Consider the following 19,534-nt stretch of genomic DNA (forward strand, 5'->3'; position numbering starts at 1 on the left):
AGTCTGCATAGTTTCGGCAAGCTGTGGCATAACGTATGAGTTGTGATATGAACACTCCATACGCAGGTGCTGAAGGGACGTTGCCACAGATGAAAGGAAAGTTGACAATGTTGAATGAAAAGTCATCACGTTTGTCGTAAAGTTTGGTCAATAGTTTTCCTTTACCATCGATTTGTAAGTGTAGGTCAAGATATGAGGCTGACTTCACAGTGTCCGTAGTACCCTTTATCTCAAGTTCTTTGGGGTAGATGCAATGTATCAAATCCCCGAAATTAGGATTGTTTAAAGATAATACGTCATCTATATAGCGGAAACTGAGATTAAATGATCTAGCCAAACGTTATTCTTTCTTTCTGATCAGATCAGCTATAAAGTCAGCCTCATAAGAGTGAAGGAATATGTCAGCAAGTAAAGGAGCACAATTTGTTCCCATTGGAATGCCGACCGTTTGTTGAAAAACACGTCCACCACACTGGAGAAATATGTTGTCGATTAAAAATTCCAGCATTTTGTAAACAACTTCCTCTGTATATTTGGAAGATGATTTGGCATTGTTTCTTACAAAGTATGAGGAATCTCTACCGAGAACTATATATTTGTATCTAGGTGTACCATCTTTTTTGGAAAAAAAAACAACGATGTTTTTAAGTAGGGATTTTAACTGAGTATGGAGAATAGAAGTATACAGTGTTGAAAAAGCATAGGTGTTAATGCTATTATATACAGATAATATTCTTGAACTGATTGTCTCCAAAAGATCTTTCGAATTTTTCAGGATCCACATTGAATTAATACCACTACGGGAGTAACAAGTGTTGTGGTAGGACTGCAGACCCTCTTTGACAGTTATGAGTATAGAAGTTAAAAATTTTGAAAGAGGTTTGGTGGTACATTTTGCAGATCCTGCTATGAAACGTTGTTTGTATGGATTCTTGTGGAGGGAGTTTAGGAATCCAGTACATAGACGGTAAATCACAATCATCGTCCTTGGTAGAGAGACCAAAAGAGGATAGCACAGATTTATGGTTTTCCACAATCTCTTCGTTGGAGAGTGTGGTAGCAGTGGACTTCATCTTAACACCAAGAAAACTGAAGAAATAAGGTTTCACACAATATCTGAAAAAAATAAAAGTTGATGGCAATGAAATAAAACAAGTAGATAAACTTGTATATATAGCACAGAAGATCCAACCCAAATAGACATAAAAACAGACTTGAAAAGGCAAGAACAGCTTTTTATAAATAAGGCTCATCTGGAAATCAAAACAAAATAGCAAGAAAACCAAAGTCAAGTTGTATAACAGCAATGTAAAATCGGTACTAATGAATAGAAGTGAATGCTGGATGGTTAGTTACAAAGGCAGACATGCGATCACTGTCGAGTTTTCACCAAAACTGCCTCCCGACAAATTTGCAAAATATTTTGACCAAATACCATCACAAACACCAAATGGCTAAAAGTAACAGACTCGAAATGTATAATTGATGAAATAACACAGCGGAGATTCAGGTGGCTTGAACATGTCTTTAGAATGAAAGGATCGTGCATTGCAAAAGCAGCCTTAAGATGGATACCACGAGGGAAAAGACCAGTAGGCAGACTTAAAACAACTTGGCGAAGGACTGTTGAAGAATATAGCTTAAAGATCTCTAGATGACATAGTGAGAGACTGAAACCAAGGCAAAGAATAGTGCCGAGCGGAGAGATGTAATGTTGACCTTATGCTCCTCTTGTAGGGAAGAGGATGTGTAGGTAGGTAGGTAATGAAATTTGTTAAGATTTTAAATATCGGACCCTTTTAATGTAGTTTGAAATGATGTATTACAGAAACGGATCCAGGATTTCAGCGGCGTTTTATAGAATTAAGGCCGAGCTTTCTTACATTCTGTTCTATCTTCGTGCTGCTTTGTATGGAGGCCAGAATCAAGAATCATCATTATGGAAGATTTGCGTTTGTGTGCAATTTGAGCGCAAGCGTACACGGACAGTGCCCTCGATGTTTCTTTTGATATACAAAACAAATGTAGTTTGTTTTCTTTTGTAATATTCTTTCTTTTGCATGTCCCCTATTATTTCGTCAGCTAAAAAATACAATATTTACAGATTTCGGGTAAAGTTGGCGGAGACACTCAAAAATTGAAAAAAAAATGTTCTAAAAAGAGACCCAGTAATTTTTACATATTTGCTGAAAAATTCACAGATTTCCCAAATTTGGACATCATATTTTCAATCATTGGAACATGATATACTTATAAATGTGGCTTGACATGTTAAATCCTCTATTTAACATACTAAACGACAATAAAAAAATCCCATATCAAATGTCAAATTTCAAGTAATGCAGGGGGACAGATATGGGCGTTATCGTACAAAGTCCTTCCGTTTCGTTTATTTCCGATTCTTGTCTTGTCTTGTTTTGGACAACCACCCTATGATAAGAGTCACCGCGTGATCGGGAGGGGGGGAGGGGGTACACACGTAATTCTATATTATATTGTGAGGTAAAGAAGTAGAATGTATAGTCTACCAACATTTTAATAAAGCTTTTAAATTTAGTTCTGGTATTGTCAAAACTGTTCTGAATTTCTGGAAACTTTGTTCCAATCAGTGTCTTATAATTATGGTTCACTGACGAATAGACGCCAAGGCGTGCTCGCAACACTGTACCAAATGTGATTAATTGAAACACTGATACATTTGTTTTAATTTTTTTTGTTGGTTATTAAAAATATGTTATATGCGCTAGGCATATCATATTGTTCAAGAATACGTTAGAACCGGCTATATATATTGCAGTTGTTGTGCAATATAGATCTTTGTATCGATCTACTATACATTTTGTAAACAACAAAAACTCAATACTTAAAACATCATAGGTCATGATTTTATCAAGTAATGTTAAAAATTACATTCTTTAGAACCAGACAAATTCAAGTGGATTTCCCATATTAAATCGATTTTTGATGATACTGGATTATCGTTCATGACCAAATACCATTAGAAAAGCAAGTATTAAAGTCAATGTTTTCAGTACAATTGAAAAATCAGTTTATACAGTACTGGCAGTCTAGCATGTCTAACGCAAGTCGTGGTGACTTCTATTCAAAATTTAAGACTACCTTTGGCCTAGAAAATTACCCGCTACGTTTACAACAAGCAGATAGACTGTTTATTTCTAAATTCAGATGCTCGAATTTGAAGATCCCTATTGAAACCGGGAGATGGTCAGGAATCCCACGAGACGAATGAACATGCCAATTATGTAGAAATGGTACATGCGATGAATTTCATTACTTGTTCATTTGTCAGAAAAGTGAAATTCTAGAACTTAGGCAAAAATATATACCTAGCTACTATTTACAATATCCAACTGAACAAAAATTTATTAATTTGTTTAAAGATATGTCATACTGAAATGTACAAAGACCTCGCTCATTTCATAAAAAAAGATTTCAAAGTTTTCTGTGATGTAATTGTATGTATTTGTAACAATTGCGAATGTATTGAGTGTGGTTTATAAAATAGTTGTTTGTTGTGACTATGTTTGGATGTGTGTATATGTCCTCTTGTACACCTGTGTGTCTGAGGTTTATCCAATAAAGTATTGTCTGGTCTTGTCTTGTTTTGTAAAAGCAAATGAAAAGATTTCAAAATACCTATAGTTCTAGCATTTGACATTTCATCCAAACTGCCTGCACCCAGTGAAAGGCACATCCACGGACAGTTACTGTGGGTACTACTCTACCAACTGCTTTCCACATGGCAAACTCAAAGTCTAGTATATATAGCTTAAACTTGTTTCCATTTGAAGGGATATCATATTAATGAGGGTCCAGGAATTACACAGAACATAACATAAAGCTTGAACTATACATGTGAATGCATGGTTTTCAACACGAACTGGTCGGCTTCAGATAACACATTCAGACGACATGATGGAGTTCAAATGGCATTTCATAATGATCGGGGGTTTTTACGGTTTTGACTATCCTTACGGATCTCGCACGACCGCCCCGTACGGGGCTTCTGTTTGTAATGCCAGTTAGTAGTAGAAGGTAGCGGAGCCCAGCCTTCGGGATGCCTGACCGAAAAAAACTCAGTCAGAGTATGTCCTACTAGCGGCTAGGCTGCTGTGTTGACGCCCTGGCCTACTCCTAGACCCCACGTGGGTCCGAGAACGTTTCCCCACTCTAACTATTTGAGAGTACTTCAACGAGTAGAGTGATGGCATTTCATTACAGAACTTCATTTATATACTTTAATGACTTAATCTGATTGGATTTCATTTATTTGACATGTTCAAGAATACATTCGGTAAAATGGTAAAATCGTCAATGTCTGTTTTTTAAAACACGAAGAACGGATGTTGAAGTGCCAAAAATGCCGTTACTTTATTTTTGTGTATTGTCCCATCTTAGATTATAGTTGTGTCTTAATTTATACATAAAATATAATTAAATGACACAATACCTGCTGGAGTGACAATTAATGCATGTTGATATAGCCGTGTGAACATCTTGAGAAGTGAGTGTAGGAAAATAAACAAACAGTTTATTATATGTGGTGCCATAAATAACTATGATTGCATTCTATACAAAATTAAATTTTCTTTACAAAAATATTGTAATGCCATACATGTATTTCATCAATCAAAGTATTATCAAAAGAGACAAATACACAAAATTTATCTGCTTGTTTGGGTTTGATTATATATTTGTTTTAAATATTACTTTTTTCAGATATTTACCATATAAAATCTTTTATAATACTTAGGGTTTAATCACCATTTTTGTTTACCATCACATCATGACTTTATGTACATGTTATTGTGTGTAAAAATGGGACAAATTGGTTGGGACAAATTGGCCAGATACCGCTGTGTTGCGTGGTTTATTTTCGTTTCTTGGTTTACACGTACCACGGTTACATATTGACCTTGACCTCTATGCCGGTAGGGAGGCAAACCACGACTTAAATTAACTGAACAGTCTTATAAAAGGAAAAATGGTAGGTTTGAGAATTTTCTAAGTAGTATGATTATTTTTTTTACAAAGCTCTTTTTACTATTAGTAATATTTGTACGATGACAATACTTCCAAAATATATTATATGTATATTTTTCCACGACCTTCAAACGGATAAAGTTACTGTACAGAATATTCAGTTTTCAACAATTGCTACAATTAATATGATGAAGATGAAACCTTCTAACGCACCCGAAGAAACATTTATTTAAAACAACTTCGATAATTTTTGTCAGCTCTGATTTTATATTTTATACTTATAACCTTCAAGTATGGCAACTTTTGTAATGATATATATTTGTCCTTAAGCATTATACTGATTGTCTGATATGTCTATTGGGTGAAATGTCCGGTATTCATAAGGAATTATTGGTTGTCATGTTCCGAAATGTCTTTGGGTCAAATTGTCCGGCACTGTTTACATGTAACATTGTGGTTCTTATAATTTGCGAAACGTCTTTAAAGATTTCTTTTGTTGCATTTAGTTTCGCTTCATTCTGATTCATTTTGTATAGTTTAATTATGTATTTATAATGATTAGATTCAGTTTATGTAGTTGATTCGTTTTGATTCTTTCTTTTATCATTTTCGTTTTGTTTTGTTTCGTTTTCTCTTCACAATTTTTATGACCCGAGAATTATGGGTAATATTGATTACGTAATTTTCGTAAACATCTGGGCGCCATACTGCAGACTATAAGGCCAACCCCATCTTGGAAAAGCTATGATTTGATTTGTATTTAATTATCGAAACTAGCAAATATTTTCCAAGATTGGTTTGGCTCTCAATCGCACATATACACAAATGAAGCTGCCATTATGCTGTTTTTCACCTCCTGAAAATGAAGGTACAAACCGTATATGGATGCTTTTTCTTGCCTTAAGTATACAGAACCAAGTTGATAATACAACCATAAACTCTCCCAAATGATATGAACACAAAACAGTTTAATGCAAGAATAATATAAGCATGAGTTTCATAATGAGTATAAGTTATAACGAGAAGAGGTATGGTGTATTTGTCAGAGACAAAAACCTCAACAGGATTAAAATATCAGCCCAAGGCCACCCAATGGTCTTCAATGAATGACAAGGAAATTTATTTAATAGACCAGTTCCATTTTCAATATAAATTTAGGTAGGCTACTGAGTAATTTTTAAATAGCTCTCTAGGTAGAAGTCTGCCCTACTATTCAAACTTGAAAGGCAGTGTCCAAAACAGGTGTTCTGAAATAGTTAAGAAGGACAAATTGGTATAATGTAGGGCAGATTTCTACACAGAGAGAGCTGTTTAAACTACTCACTAGCCTACCTAAATTTGTATTGAAATTTGAGCTGGTTCTTTTCAATGAGCAGTAATACCATAAATATTAAAACTAATAAAATGATGTAATAATAAATAGTGAGAATATAAAAATCTTTTTTCTTGTTTCAGAAAATATAATTTCACACTCTTATGGCCATCATAAAAAAAATCTCATCCAACATTTTTCAAAATTAGGTGCAATCAAATTTTATTTTTCATCAATATAATAAGTGGAAAATGCTGTCAATTTGAAAGAAATTGACCTAAATTGGGAAAAAAATGAAGTAAAATTTTCAGGGAGGGTAAAAAAATGGGTCTGGAGGGGAAGAGAATCTAGGATATCTTTTCTCGTATTTGATTATATTTAAAATCTAAAAAATATGCATCCATTCATTTGTTCATTCATATTTTCTTTCTGAGTGAGAAATTCTTCTTGTCTTTATCAATTATAATGTGACGAAAGAAATTCAATCTATATAAATTGTTCAAGCATATTTGTATATTAACTTGGACATCAAACTCATTATTTAATCAAGGCATTACCCTTTGGTTAATTATTTGAAATACAAGTCTATCACAGTAAGTGAATATTAAATTTCTACACAGTCAGTTCTCTGCTAGTGGTCTTATCTAGTTCATGCATAATACTATTTACAGGCTGAACCATTGAAAGTACTGATTACTGGAGCTGCTGGCCAGATTGCCTATTCCTTGTTATATTCTGTTGCCAAAGGGGATGTGTTTGGACCTGATCAGGTAAAGTGTTGTTTGGGCATTTTCAGGAGTAAAGTGTCTGATCAGTTTTTATATCCTCCCACATGAAAAGTTGCTGTCCGTCTCCAACAGATGACAATTTCTAGATGATGATTTGATTATGGATCAATGGATTTTTTTTATTTATAAAAACTTTGTACAGTTATTCAGTGTATTCAAGTGCAGGTCAAGTTTGTTCAATTTTCAGCAAAATTTTTGAGTTACACAGTTTTTGAACATTTTGCAGTCCCTTTTTACACCATTATGTGGTCGGGAATCAATATTCCATTAATGCCTTATTTTTTTGAAGTTAAAAAATAATATATATAGCATTATGACTGTCATTTTAATTTTGACCATTCATGTACATGTAAGTACAAATATAATTATACCGATACATGTACAGCATTGCATTAGATATTTGATAAATCAAATTGGTCATTTAAACTGTTTATTCTTTTCCTTGTAAGTTCTATTACATTTAGAGAAAAGTATACATCAAACTTTAGAAAAATTGTATTATTAAGGAATAACTGATATATTTGTCAGTCTGTGAAGAATTGCTGTAATCTTCAATCAGGTGGTGTACACTATATTACTTGTGTAGCAGGTTATTTTAGATTGTGCACTACAGGCATTGGAGTTATATCAAACAGGCAGAATATATAAAAACAGTCATTCCTTATAATTTAATTTAAGTATCAAATTCATCAAGTATATCATTAGAATAAAAAAGTTGATGATGTCACAGTCACATTACAAAATTTGGTCAATGGGAGGATGGAAAAACATTTTTATCCAATCAGAAAGCTCGTTACTTCTTAAACTAAATTAGTTTAATATAATCTTAATAGTATTAGTGATGCAGTAAAATTAAGATATGAAAAAATCAATTTTTGTCTTAAATAGAAAAAAAAATTTTTTGATAATGTTTATAAAGTACTTATGTATTGCAGCCAATCATCCTGGTACTTCTGGACATCCCTCCTATGATGGGTGTGTTAGAAGGCGTTGTCATGGAGCTAATGGATTGTGCTCTGCCTCTATTAAAAGGTTTGTATTATAGAACTTAACTTTTTGCTTAAGTTGCACATTTTTAGATCACCTGGCCATAGGCCAAGTGAGCTATTGCCATCACGTGGTGTCCGTCATCATTAACAGTTATTTCAAACATCTAAGAAACTGATGAATAGATTTGCTTGAAACTTATAACGACTGTTCCCTAGAGTATCCTGCACAATATGACCGTTTGGATTTTTGATCAGTTAAAAAAGATGGCCGCCATTACTTAAAATAGAATATGGGGGTCAGACAGCAGATTTTTGCACATATCTCCAAAACTGTTAGGTTTAGCCAAAGTCTGACATGGGGGTAAAAGTATTCAGCATGATGAAATCTGCGGTCAAATTTTGGTGAAAATCTGTTGAACCCTGTTGGAGTTATTGCCCTAGAATATTCTCCTCAGCAACTACTATACAGAATTCAATGAAAGTTGGCATTTTTGTTTTTTAGGGTATCCTTAACAAAATGACCATCAGGATTTTTGATCGGTTAAAAAAACATGGCCGTCTTTACTAAAAATAGAACATAGGGGTCGTACAATAGTTTCTTGCATACATGTATATTTCCAAAACCGTTATGTTTGGCCAATATCTTTCAATTGCTGAAATATCCTTATTATAAGGCCTACAAAAGTCTCGGAGGGATCACAGTTGTCAGACATTTCCATGTAAGTGTTATTGCCCTTGAAATGACTTCTTCCTTTTTTTTTTCTGCCTTTATCTTGAAAACTATGATTGATAGAATGAAACTTTCAATTGCTGAAATGATTCTTATTATAAGGCAAAAGTCTCTAGGGATCAAAGTTGTCAGACAACTCCATATAAGAGTTATTGACTTTGAAAGGCAGAAAATTACATTTTTTGCAGTTTTCAGTCAATATCTTGAAAACTATAATAGATAGAATGAAACTTTCGATTGATGAAATGATCCTCATGATAAGTCCTACCAAAGTCTTCATAGAGTCAAAATTGTCGGACAACTTCTTGTTAGAGTTATTGCCCTTGAAAGGCAAAAATTCAACCAGGTGAGCGATTCAGGCTCCTGGGAGCCTCTTGTTTAATTTTTATCATTCATAGAAAATTTATCATGGTGTACAATGACAGTTTTGTTACATAATGTTCCACATAGCAGGATTTCATGATAAGTTTGCTGTAAAAACACATAATAATAAATTTGGCTATAATCATCTCAAGAATATAATGCATTTACAGTATAAAGAACCGAAGACATGAGGAAATCTATCTACTTCTCTTTGTTCTGCTTTTAAACTATAGAAGGATAGGAAAATAACTTAATCCTTAGGATATTTTTAACGCCAGATGTGGAATATTATGATATTCCAGTGTCTGTCTGTCTGTCGTTTCAGAATTCGTTTACAATTTACATGAAAGTTGCTTCTTATGAATTATTTAAATTTCCAATTTTCATTTTTCCTACTTAATTCATAAAAAAGAGGTTCTATTTAATTGATTATGATAATTTTATGTTGGTTCAATGCTTTTCATCATAAAATAAACATTTTTTTTGTTCTTCATTGTACAGTGACTTTGAAACCTGTCATAAGGGTCACCTCAAACCAGTGGTCACCTTCATTGAACAGCCATTTTTGATCCTGCCTAATTGTTGTCTCTATATAGTTTTACTCCATTCACTGGCCACCTTGCTAATGTTGACAGCAGTCATCCATTTATGTCCAAAAACCATTTTGTTAGTTTATGATGGTCATTTATTGGTGTCTACACTTGGAATTTGGTTTAAATCTATGATCTTTTCACTGTAAATGCCATCTTAGAGTATTACAATAAGCATTACAGGTGTTTAAAAGAAGTTGTCTAAGGGTTCAATGATTTATTGATCAGTTAGCCTGATAGATATTGGTAATAAAAACAAATACACATGTATAGGAATTATGAAAAAATAACCAGATTCTCATCCCCTCCAGACCCAATTTTTTCACCCTCCCTGAAAATTTGATTTTGTTTTTTTCCCAAATTAGGTCTATTTACGGATATGTAATAAATAATTATATAAAGTTTAAATTTGTTTGTTTGAGACAAAATGTCTCAGTCAAGATGGAAAAATATTGACTCTTGTTAAACAGTGGTATGCCATTACAATAACTTTCTTTTGCTGAACAAAATGTATGACTATAACAAAAAATAAAATAAACACATGCATGCATATTTAGTCAACTTTTCACTTTTGATTTGGAAAATTTTATCATTTAACCAAACCTCTTTTGAAAGGTCACCTCTCTTGAGAGATCACTTTTTCCATTCTCCAACGATGAAGCTTAATAGAGGTTGGACTTATTCTTATTTTTCATTTCAGAGCTTTGAGACTTTGAACACAGCTCTTTATCGATTGTATTAATGGAAAAATGCTTTGTTACTCATAAAATTTAACTAAAATTCAATAATACCACATAAATTTAATCAATGCAGTACATTTTTTGTAGAGGTGATTCCTTCTGTTGATGGAATGACAGCCTTCAAAGATGTAGATGTTGCTATGTTGGTTGGTGCTATGCCTAGGAAAGAAGGAATGGAAAGGAAAGATTTACTAGCAGCCAATGTCAAGATTTTTAAAGCTATGGGAGCTGCTATTGATTCACAGGCAAAAAAGACAATTAAGGTTGGTATCTTGTTAAAGGGAAGAAGTAAGTGACATTTAAATGTGGTATCCCATTAACCCTTAAAAGTAATTTTGCAATGTTAAATTGAGCAATGCAGTATTACCCCACTAACTTCCAGAATTTGTAGATGTAAGTAATATAACTCCTGTTTAAACCTTTTTTGATACATAATTGTATTTTTTTATGCTATGCTGATTTTTGACCAATTGACAATTTTAGGACTTAGATAATTGTATTATTATAGCACCTTTCTAATTTTTTTTCTAAATCAGTTTGGTACATACTGTATCTTGATAGGTTAGAGTCATAGTTTATATTTTATTCTTCCAGTCAAACAGTGATTTTAAATGCCATAAAAAGCCTTGAACTTTGAAATTTTATAGATGCAACACCTTGAATTTTGTGATTATTAGTCCCCTACCTGCTTTAGCCGAAGCAGACTTTTATTTGCACTCATTCCGTCCATCCATCTCTCATTCCAGTTTTCTGCATTTTTTTTCTAAACGCTTGAAAATACTAAGCTGATATTTGGTATGTGAGTCAACTTCGATGAGTTACGTATCAAGTTCACATTTTCGTTCTGCTTTGCTGATTTTTGTGCTAGTCATTGCCCTTGAACTTTGAAAAATTTACCGAAATTTTAGGTTTCCATACTTTATTTCTAAATGCTTGCAAGATATTGAGCTGATTTTTGGTATTTTAGTCAACCTTGATGAGTTACAGATCAAGGTTACATTTTGTTCTGCTTTGCTGATTTTTTCCAAAGGAACCAAATTTTATTTTTATGCGCTATACCAAAATTTCAGTTTAATGAGCTCTTACGTAAAGACTTGGGGTATCGAGTTGTTTTTTTGGCGAATCAGTCAACAGTTATTTGAAACCTAATCTGTCCAATTGTCCGTGCATAAAACTTTGCAAATCTGCATTTGCTATATAGATTTGAACATCTTTCATGTCTTTGTCCATATCCCTTCTTCTGTTCGAAATCGAGGTCATTTCCTCAGTTTGTCATTGATACTTGATGTTCCAATGTAGTATTTTGCAAAAGGCCCGGCCCCCTTGACAGTAAAACAGGAGGTCATTCTCAGAAAAAAGGGAGCCTGTATGACTGTATGATAGGGGGTTATTTTTAGATAACAGGAGGGATTGCAGCACCACTTAGAATCTTTCCGTTCTTATCGGGATCATATCCCAGCCAGGCTCTCAGACATTCAGTTTTCCATTTTACTAGAAATGCTCTAGGTTCTCTGGCCGTGTCCATTCATTTTCAGTCATTAGGCACATCTATTATTTATAGGGAGCCGTCAACAGGGTCAGGAGAAACAACTGTGTCCCCTGCAGCACTGCCTGCAGTTTCTTTAAGTCATTTTGAACTGCATGCTGAAAAATTTTTAATTTTGGTTTTTCCATAATTGATGACATAGATATTACCTCTAATTACCTAAAATGACACTTAGGTGAGGACAAATGGTTGTCAAGTCCAAGTTCATCATCATTATCATTAATTTAATTCTTACTTCAGGTTATGTTACATATAAATCACATGCAAATCAAATCAATGTACAAAATAAAGTATTAATAAAGAAAAATGTATCTTCAAAAATAGTTACTTAAATGACACAGTTAATCAAGAAATGTCCACTGATCGAAAGAATGAGATTGGGTTTAGCTATTGTCCAGTTGGCCTCAAGCAGGATGTTGCACTGGGATGTATAATCCATAGATATGAAGTTTGAAAATCTGTCTAAGCCTAGATTTATTACTATGAAGACCAACTAGACAGTCTGAGTGTTCGAGAAATCCAAGGTTTTTTACATTGATTATGTAGGAGAAAATTAAGTACTTTGAATTGTGCTAACTGATTGAGAAATCCCAGGTGTCTGAGCTAGTGAAGTTAGACATATTTTGTTAATCATTTTGCTTTTGCCATTTCATGTATAGTTTTCTTACGAGTGAATCTAACCTCTATATTGCAGGTGGTGGTTGTTGGAAACCCAGCTAATACCAATGCATTAATCTGTAGGAAGTATGCACCATCCATTCCTGCTGAGAACTTTACAGCATTAACAAGACTTGATCAAAACAGAGCCCAAGCTCAGGTAAAGACTGACAATATGTAGAAGGTAGTTCAAGTTCAAGCAACATGGACTAGGTACCTCACTCTCTGGTTAGGAAAAGCAACATGAAAGAGGCAAAAATGGTGTACAAGAAGGACTGTTTTTGGAATTATCTTGTCTGTCCATTCCTAATAAATTTTGTCACAAAAATCTTGGATCTCACAGGACAGATTTATTTTAAATTTGGCATTATTTAGATAGGGCATACATTGGAAACGATTTTGATTTCTCTCAGATGTTTTCTTCCAGTATGTGTTATGGTATGCCTAGCGTGACAATGCATGCAACCTCATGTTGACAATGTTTACTGTTTATATGGTTTTGTTGTAAATATACAGTGAAACCTGTCTAAACCAAACTCTGAATTATTTGTAAACCTGAACCTTTGTAAATTGAACATCTGTTTAAACTGAAGCAATTTTAAAGTACAAAATGGTTTTGCTAAGACAGGTTTAGAGCTCTGTATATGTTTTAAAACTTCCATATATGTAGCAATTTCATTGATATACATTTTGTATTTCTTATATTGGGTTTTGCTGTGTTCGGGGGGTGGGGACTGCTGACAGGTAAATTGGTCAGATTCATCAGTGCAAAATTCCTGCAAGGGCTCATTGTATGGGTTATTGCAATTTATGTTATCAAATTAAATACCTGCTAGTTTTTTTCAAATTAATAGCGAAATAGTAAGCAGGTAATTTGTTTGAAGTCACACTATGTCTCATTTTGATCAATATCAAACCATTTTGAGTTTTAGTTTTAGTTTTGTCTGTGTAACCATATGGGACCCCACTTAAGCAATCCAGGCTCCTTGAAGTCTTGTTTACTTTAACTAATTCAGTTTTGATGTAAATTTCAGATTGCAGCTAGACTTGGTGTAGCAAACAATTCCGTTAAGAATTGTATTATATGGGGCAACCATTCTTCTACTCAGTATCCTGATGTAAACCATGCTGTTGTTACCAAAGATGGCAATACACAAGCAGTAAGAGCAGCTGTACAGAATGATGACTGGCTGAACAATGAATTCATTAAGGTGTGTTTATTGGGTTTATTGTAGGCTTGTTTAACAAATTTGTGATAATAACAAGTTTTATCTTCTCATATAGTTTGTAATCAAAGCAATTCGACAAAAATATTTTCTTGTAGTCAAATATGGATATGCATATAGCCATTGCTGTTTGTTTTGCACCTAGATTATCTGTCTACTATTAAGGGGGTGTCCATGCAAAAGCCAGGCAGTGGGTGCAAATGACAAATTTTGTTTTGCAAAAAATTTTACTCATTTCATGCATATCTCAAAGTTGAAGTTGTTTTTTTTATTAATTTCAATGATTTGAGAGAAATAAATGACATATAAAGCATTGAAATTCATTGAAGAAAGGGAGATAATTCTTTAATTTGAGGCCCAGTGCGGTGTCAAAAGAATAGGCCTGCAGCAGCGTTAAGCTTGTCGTAAAAGGTGACTCAATAGTGCACAGAACCCTGGCCGGGGAATAGGGCACTCTGCCCACAGAGGAACTGGGTTGTGTGCCCCAGGTGGTGGAGTGGGGTACCCCTGGCATGCTACATGCTGGGGTCATCAGGCCATTATACGGCAAACCTGACTGCAAACCATAGTGGTGTTGCGTGTTTGGAAAGATGCCAGGTTCCTTGCACGTTAAAGAACCCTGCTGTGGTATTTGATTGGAGGTGGAACCTCAGAAGGCTATATTGCCTGACCCCACCCCCTTCTCCCTATTTCATGTGGCAATCGAAATTTGTTGACCCTATTATCTGTGTGTCCCATCCCAGTTTCCATTTCATCATCATTTCATGTTCATTGCCAGGATATAGCTGAGACATTGCTCCTTGGGCGGTAAACACCAACAATCAATTAGTCTTTAATTTTAGCAAAATTTGGTTGCATTGTTAGAAATTTAATAATTTTCTGTGCCATGCTTTGTCAATTTAAAACAAACCTTATACTATTAAACATAAATAGGATATATACATTACATTGGAACAAGAAATTCAGTTGAATAAAATTTACCCTGCCCCATCCATATCATAGGATCTGGGAGGTATCCAGCTGCACCATGAAAACTGATTTGTTCAATGGGTCATAGTTTTTCTTTCCTTTTTCATCTTTCCTGGACTTGACTTTTTATGGGCAACTCGGCTGGTGTTTCTAGAAAAACAGAGGACGCTTAACCTACCTGTGCACCTGGTCCATTTTCCAGTTTTTAGTGGAGGTTGAGTTGCTCATTTACTTTTGTTACTTTCTATGTATTATTTTGGAAACTTAATGTTCTTTGTTGTGATTGGCTATTTTCCATGTCTGGTCTTTGTCCCTGGATTACATTCTTTTGGTTTCCACCAGAATTTTGGTTCCCTTGATTACTGTTTCTGTCTGGTATTCACATGGAGAGCCTCTTGAAGCTTGCGTTGGTTGACTGTTCAAAATACGTTTTTTAAGCTAGAATAATATAATTAGTCTAACAATATTTTGATTTTTTTACCTAAAAATAAACAGGAGGTTATTTTAAGAAGTATAGCATTTCCATAAATAACCTGTAAATAAACAGTTTATGATGTCCATTTGAGGATAATCTCTTCTTAGACTATTATTTTCTTCAATCTTAAATTTTATCTTTGGTGTGGGTTTGATCCTCATGTTACTTGTATTAGACAAAGTTCTAGAAGAAATGTTCAGTCACAGATGTTCACTGTGGCAAAAAAATGATAATATAGTCAGAGTAAGATGACATACCTTTCTGTTGGCTATTACAACTGTTAGCTTTCCTGTTTAAACATTCATTTAGTTAGTGTATTCTATGGCATTTAAGCATCTGCTTGATTAATTTAAATAGCAATATTCATTATCAGAATTCCATTGAATTCCTACCAATGAATATTCAACTATATGTGAGTTAACATATTCAAATGTAAGCATACTTTGAAAAGTAATTCATTGTGTCCAAAGTCAATCTAACCATAATCTAACCTAATTTGCTTTTTTTTCTTCCAATAGACAGTCCAACAGAGAGGTGCTGCTGTAATTAAAGCAAGAAAACTGTCTAGTGCTATGTCAGCAGCCAAGGCTATTGTTGATCATGTAAGAGACTGGTGGAATGGTGTACCAGAGGTAATTTGTTTTATCATAAACTGTTTTAGAAATAACATAAAAAAGACAATTCAAAAAATGTGTTGAGAATATATAGGACTACACAATGCCAGGACATTGATGTTATTAACATGTATTGTTATGTTTATGTTATGTGACGTTTCACAAATCACAAATATCAATTTTGTTGTACAGAAAAAGAACCCATTTGGGGTTAATGAGTGAAAAGTTCACAGAAAGTAGAGTTGTTGTATATCTAATGAAAGGTTGTCAAGTTTACATAACAAAAATCATGATGGAAACATTGACAGTTGCATTTGACTAGGTTACCAACTGCAAAAAACAACAAACTTTTGAAGAAGGTAGCATGTTATGTATCAAACCAAATGTCTTTATGTGTATATTACAAAGAGATAGTTTTCAAGGGAAACATCTTTCAATTATTTAACAAACAATTGACATACTAGTTTTTTTAAGGTCTTTCCCTATATGGGAAAGACCTTGTTGTTTTTCTAATGTTTTTTTTTCCTTTCTTATTTCCAAAATTTACTTCGACATGGTCCTCCCTATTCGTCTTTCAAGATATCATTACTAAATTTAGACCATCGATAGATGTCATTTAGGACTTTCACATGATCACCCTGTGAGGAATTTCATCATCCATTCAAGAAGTTATCTCCCCTTTATTGACGTTTTTTTAAACATTGTCCCCCGAACTCAGTATGTTCTGTGTGTAATAAATTGGGATAATTCACATTTCAAAATAAATTCTGTATTATCACATTATTTTTCTCTTGTAATGTTAACTTTATAGACATCATTGATAGTTAATCACTAAATTAAAAATGTATTTATAAAATAATAAATATTGAGAAAAGCTATATAATAAATGAGATAATGAATAACAAAAAATATAATTACTCATGTCAAGGACACTTGGGGATTTAATTAGTGCATTGAACAAGTTCCGTTCACTGGTTAAATCCTGACATTCTTCAGTTATTGTAATCAAATTTTGGTTATTCACTACCAACAATAAATTATTGCTGTCTTTCACCACATCTTGTTCCAATGGCAATTACAAAACCACTTAACTAAATCTTTTATAACTTTTAATACATTGCTGTAGACACAATATACAGGTAAAGATTAATTACTGTTTAATGAGAATAAGTATAGTGCATATGTCCAAGAGACAACATCCCCACGAGGATGAAAATGGTCAGCATTTATGTTGCCTTAACTTTTAAAAGTTATGAACCTCTTCCACCTTCAGAATATGAAATGCAGGGGTATTTAGTTACTTGTTATTATTAGATATATTGCTTCTACTACTTCTAATTTGTGATTATAATTCTTAATCTTAGAAGTTAGGATCTTAAAGCTATCAGACATGATTTTACTTAGCTGAAAAATACACAAAAAATTTGCAATTAGAATTGTGGAATACACTATAAAAACAAAAGTCCTAATGGTACAATCCTGAATGAAAAAGTGGAATTTTTCTGTGTTAAAAAAAAGCTTATGAGATGTCCCTGCACTCTGCATACAAGCATGCAATTGATGTAAACTATTATTAAGACTGTATCATAAACTTGTTTGTGTCAGAGAGACATGAATGATGCTACTGCTCATACATGTATAAAACAATATCCTTTGTGAACAGAAGCTTATTAAGGAATTTAATGATATGGAAAAACATGTCATCACCTTATCAAATATTGTAATGTTTAAGTCTGATGGCAACCATCTTTAAAGTATGCATACAGCAAATTTTACATAAATAGAAAATCTTTGGGCTCCCACATCTTTACTATGTGTATAAATATCCAGCAAAATTTCAAAGCTGTAGCTCAAGAAAATGCATTGCAGGATGTAGCTGGATATGTCCACAGAACTTAAACCCTGAACAGTTGGGGCAAGCATGGACACACCATTTTAGCTTGAGACAGCTCCCAATTTGGGTTGCAATTAAATATTTGGGAAAGGATAAGAATTTGACCAGAATTGAAGTAAACCCTTTTAGGCCCCTTATTCTTGCATTGTTCCAGTCACAACCCCTAAAATCAAGCCAAGCCTTCCATTCAGAGGTATGGCATCTTGTACAATTTTAAAGAGATGCATTCACTGTTTTTTTTAAAGTTATTATCCAGACATCAAAATAATGCTTGTTTCTGGCCAATGGTTCAAGTCAAAACAACATAATTAGTCCCAGTGTTCTTTTTGTGGTGCATGTATTACACTTTACACCTTGTTTTACATTTAAAAAAAAACCTCAATGGTTATAGTAGACATTGTCCAGATGAAATGACTGTTATAAATTAATACACCTCAACTTTTAGTTACAAGGGCATATAAATTTATGTCTGAGTTATGTATATGAGAATATGTTCAGTTTAAGGTTTTCATGCACCTATGTAAAATTATTACTTTAAAGTGGTTTATTTTTTTATTTTTAAATCAACACATATATGTGTGTGTGTTTGTTGTCAATTTTGTTTAAATGTTTTTGCTTGGACAACTGAACACATTTTAATGATGTATTTCAGGGTTCAATTGTTTCCATGGCAGTGCCTTCAGATGGGTCCTATGGAATAGAGGAAGGTCTGATTTATAGCTTCCCAGTCCGTACCAAACCAAATCATTCTTATGAAATTGTCCAAGGATTGTCTGTTGATGACTTCTCTAGAGAAAAGATGGAACTGACAATGAAGGAACTAAAAGAGGAGAGAGATATGGCTGTCAGTGCTTGTGATTCTTGACCAGCTTCTAAACTGTAAAGTCTCCCTTTGTTTTAGTAATTCTTTGTTGAAATGTAATTTGTTGTAATGGGTATTTCATTTGAGGTTTTTCTTAATGTGAGTAAGAATTCCATACAGTATATTTTTGGAATAAATTAATTGTAGAAAGACATATTTGCACATAATCATGAGCCTATCCTTGCTGTTAAAAGGTGAGACATTTATTAGGTTTTTTTTTTTGCTTTATCCTGTAGAATGTGTAGAACATATTCAGCCTGCTCTTATATGACAACTCTTATATAAACTCATTGTATAACAGTTTGATGTTGATTGGGGTTTTTTGGTGGATTGGCAGTTGATGGCTCTATAATATACATGTATCTTAGCACATAGCTATTCTTGAATGATTTGTTTTGATTATTTAGCCGTCCTTGTACAATGTATCATAAAATCTCAATAAATACTGGAATTTATACAAGGTTATTTTGTACTATCAAATATTTTCAGCTTTTGGTAAACAAATAGGAAATTATCTTGGCAGCATGTGAAATAGGATGCATTTAACAGATAAAAAAAATGTTCTGAATTACAAGTGAAACAAAATGTGTATAATTAAAAAACCTACTGCAAGAAACATGAAGAAGTTAATTTTTATGAAAAATGTTAGCTTTTATCATTAATCAGTGTTATCTCCAAAGGCAAAAGCAAGTTTGCCATATGCTTAATGGTAAAATTCTTGGGTACCTAATAACTTGAGTCCAAAATATGAATGACTTTGACATGGTATATCTAA

The 19,534-nt window shown here is 33.4% G+C and overlaps 1 protein-coding gene across 1 annotated transcript; it reads left to right on the forward strand.

The window, feature by feature from the left end:
- The first annotated feature begins 4,913 nt into the window (after positions 1-4,913).
- Positions 4,914-19,219, forward strand: LOC148623916 (malate dehydrogenase, cytoplasmic-like). Its single transcript, XM_088566230.1, has 8 exons — positions 4,914-5,008; positions 6,988-7,086; positions 8,040-8,136; positions 10,604-10,779; positions 12,757-12,879; positions 13,754-13,930; positions 15,908-16,021; positions 18,550-19,219. Exons 1-8 carry the CDS (start codon positions 5,006-5,008, stop codon positions 18,760-18,762), a joined length of 1,002 nt encoding a protein of 333 aa, XP_088422356.1. The 5' UTR covers positions 4,914-5,005; the 3' UTR covers positions 18,763-19,219.
- The last annotated feature ends 315 nt before the right edge of the window (positions 19,220-19,534 follow it).

This window comes from Perna viridis, chromosome 2, assembly GCF_037379345.1.
Source record: "Perna viridis isolate PV_CMFRI_1.1 ecotype Kerala chromosome 2, ASM3737934v1, whole genome shotgun sequence".
Classification (NCBI taxonomy): Eukaryota; Metazoa; Mollusca; class Bivalvia; order Mytilida; family Mytilidae; genus Perna; species Perna viridis.